At 62.0% G+C, this 3,102-nt stretch overlaps 1 protein-coding gene across 1 annotated transcript; it reads left to right on the top strand.

Moving 5' to 3' along the window:
• Positions 1-1,080: 1,080 nt before the first annotated feature.
• LOC137449450 (coiled-coil domain-containing protein 183-like) lies at positions 1,081-2,834 on the top strand. The gene is made up of 5 exons (XM_068155002.1): positions 1,081-1,238; positions 1,331-1,435; positions 1,627-1,749; positions 2,482-2,604; positions 2,747-2,834. Exons 1-5 carry the CDS (start codon positions 1,212-1,214, stop codon positions 2,798-2,800), a joined length of 432 nt encoding a protein of 143 aa, XP_068011103.1. The 5' UTR covers positions 1,081-1,211; the 3' UTR covers positions 2,801-2,834.
• Positions 2,835-3,102: the final 268 nt, after the last annotated feature.

Raw genomic sequence — 3,102 nt, 5'->3', positions numbered from 1 at the left:
AGTCTGTGGCTCCGTGGTTCTTCCATGTCCTTCAGAGCAAGGCAGGAAGTTCTTCACACAGTGGTGTGAGGAAAAGCTCAGCCAGAACGGAGAGCTGCTCCCTGGCCTGCGAGAGCTGCTGCAGGAGGACACCCAGGCCCTGGAAGCCCTCCAGAAGGTAGCAGCAGGTCCTGAGCGCTGCAGCCCTGCCCCGTGCTGGTCCTCTCCCGGGAGCAGGCAGCGTGGGGCAGCGGCGGGATGCGAGCAGTGCACAGCGCAGGTTCCCTTGCCCACAGGTGGAGAGAGCCCTCTCCTGCCCCCAGAGCAGGAAGCTCGCTGTCTCTAAGGTCTGCGGGGCACGGGAGCACTCGGACATGGCCTTCACCAGCAGGACAGCAGAGGGTAACAGCAGGCCTCTGGAGGGCACAAGCTGCCCACAGCGGGCTGGGGCTCTGGGGGTGCTTGGAAGAGCAGTGCACGCTGGAGAGACCTGCTGCACAAGGCTACCACAAGACACAAAGTGCTCATGTGCGGTCCCATGAGTCCCTTTCCACCACGGGCCCCATCCCTGCAGGTCCTCCTCCAGCTCCCTGAGCACATCCTTTGTGCCAGCAGAGCTCCTGGCTGTGCCACTCTGCATGTGCCCAGGGCCTTGCAGAGAGATGCTGCCTCTGCCCTTCGCTGCCTGCCCCAAGGTTATGACCTGGTTAGCAGCTCATGGAGATGGAGGCACTGGCCCCCACAGAGCTGCCTTTGCCCCGGGGGCAGGGACAGAGCAGTGCCAGGGCTCTGTGCCAGCCCCCACAGCTGGGGCACCAATCAATATTATTGACACCCAGCCCTGGGGCTGCCTTCTGCAGAGTCCCCAAGCCCAACCCACCACTGCCATCAGCAGATGCTCACCTCTGCCCTGCCCCAGCCACCCCCCCAGAGCAAAGCTGCCCCAGCCCAGGTCCTGCCAGGGAGCAGTGACGTCCTGGAGCCACGTCCCCACATCCCCAGCTCTGCCTGGGGGGCAGCTTTCCTGCAGGCAGGAATTCCTTCTTCTGTGAGTGCCTGGTGAGCCCTGCCTCCAACCTGGTGAACTTATCCATCCAGGCAGCCCAGGAGGAGCTTCAGGATGAAATCTATGACCAGGTGAAGCTGTGCAACCTGCTGCTGTACCAGGTGAGGCAGCGAGCCAGGCCCGGGAGCAGCTGCAGAGGTGGCTGCAGCAGCTGCAGGACGATGAGATGGATGACAACCAGGACCAGCTGCAGGTACACAGGCCCCCCTTCCAACCCCTGCCCCCCCTGGGTGGGCTCTGAGTGGCCCCATGTCACACACCCCCACCCCCCCATCTGTGCCCCAGGTGATTCACCAGGTGGAGAACAGCATTGAGAAGATGCTGACGAAAGGCCGGGCTGGGGAGAAGGTGACCACCCTGTACCTGGGGCTAGGGGAGGTGCTGAGGAAGGTGAGCTCCTCCTCTCTCTGTCATCATCCCACCTGCTAGCCCTGCAAAGGCCATCAGGTGCCCAAAGGCTGATGCTGGTGGGATGCCCTCCTGGACCAGCCAGGTCCTCCTGCTCCATCCTGTCCCCTGCAACAGTGTGAGCTACCCCCGAGCCTTGGGGGGGTGACAGGCTCTGGCTCCCTGTGTCCCAGGAGCTGGCCCACCTGCCTAGCCACCTGGACCTCCTGTGTGGGATGGCCAACCTGTATCATGGGGAGCTGGAAGACATGGAACTCATGGCCTCTGACACCCTCAGAACCACTCATATAACCAAGGTGAGATGATCTGAGGCGCCCTGGGGCCCCTTCCCACCCTCCAGAGCCCACAGATGGCACCACACAGCTGAACTGAGGAGGCTTCCTGCAGCAGCAGAGGCTGAGCAGGGCTTGCCCACAGCACCCAGATGCCCTCACAGCTCCTCCTGGGTTTCCAACCTGGTCTATTCCACTCCACTCCACTCCACTCTACTTTACTCCACTCCACTCTACTCTACTCCACTCCACTCCACTCTACTCCACTCCACTCCACTCCACTCTACTCTACTCTACTCTATTCATTGATGGGCCAGGCCCCCTGAAGCACCAGCCATGGTGGAGACAGCATGCTCCATCATCCAGCCCTTGCTGCCTGGTGTCCTTCCCAGCCTGTTCCCCCCAGGGAGGTGGAGGGAGGGATAATTTTGGAAGCTGGCCTTCCCAGAAGCTCAGCTGCCTCACAAAGGTCCATCCCAGCTCTAGCAACCCACAGGCCAAGGGGTGGTGGTTTGAAACGAAAAGAGGGAGATTTAGACCTAGATATGAGCCTGGCCCAGGCTGCCCACAGAGGTGGGAGCTGCCCCAGCCCTGGAAGCATCCCAGGGCAGGTTGTTTGGGGCTCTGAGCGACCTGCTCTACCCAGGGATGTCCCTGCTGGGTGCAGGGGGAGTTGGACTAGATGAGCTTTCAAGGTCCCTTCCAGCCCAAACCATTCTGGGATTCTGTGGTGCTCCTTTCTCTGGTGTGCTCCAGGAGGACATGGCCAAGGTGGAGGCTCAGTTCCTCAAGGAGAGAGAGCTCAGGCTGCACTCCCTGGCCTCTGCCAGGGTTCCCATTGACAGACAGTGGCTGAAGGAAGCAAGGGCGAGGATAGAGGTGAGCTGGGGGGGGACCTGGCACGGGCAGGGCTGTGGGCAGAGGGCAGGGCTCAGTGCCAAGCCTCCCATGGAGGGGGTGCTGCAGGGCCAGCTCCCCCCAGTGCCAGCAGCTCAGGGGGTGACCATGAACGTCCTTGCAGCAATCCAGGTATGACCTCACCACGGACTTACATCAGGAGCCCACTGGTGGGTGAGTGCCTGGTGGGGCTGCAGGGGGCTGGAAGGGGGCACAGCTGCAGATGTCCTTCCCTGATGCTTCCCTCCCACCCCAGATGCTGACACAAAGGCCACCAAGATGCAGCTGGAGCACGAGGCCTGGGTGACAGAGGAGGTGCAGAGGGCCAAGGCCGTGGTGCAGTGCTCCTGCCTCTGGGTAATGCCAAAAGCCAGCCCCTGGGAGCCCCAGGCTGCTCAGGCCCCAGGGAGATGAGACCTCTCTGCTCACATTGTCTCACTGGGGAGTTTTCTGCTCTCCTCTGCTCCTGCAACCCCCAGA

Source organism: Melanerpes formicivorus, unplaced genomic scaffold (assembly GCF_026170545.1).
Source record: "Melanerpes formicivorus ecotype bairdi unplaced genomic scaffold, bMelFor1.0.p_v2 SCAF_29, whole genome shotgun sequence".
In the NCBI taxonomy this organism is placed as follows: domain Eukaryota; kingdom Metazoa; phylum Chordata; class Aves; order Piciformes; family Picidae; genus Melanerpes; species Melanerpes formicivorus.
Note: the sequence above shows the minus strand (reverse complement) of the source record. Positions and strands in the feature narration are given on the sequence as shown.

Excerpts from the sequence above, each read along its gene's own strand:
- LOC137449450 (XM_068155002.1), top strand. The coding sequence starts at position 1,212 with ATGGATGACAACCAGGACCAGCTGCAG. Across the intron at positions 1,239-1,330 it reads ACAACCAGGACCAGCTGCAG|GTGATTCACCAGGTGGAGAA; the intron begins GTACACAGGCCC and ends TCTGTGCCCCAG. Across the intron at positions 1,436-1,626 it reads TAGGGGAGGTGCTGAGGAAG|GAGCTGGCCCACCTGCCTAG; the intron begins GTGAGCTCCTCC and ends CCTGTGTCCCAG.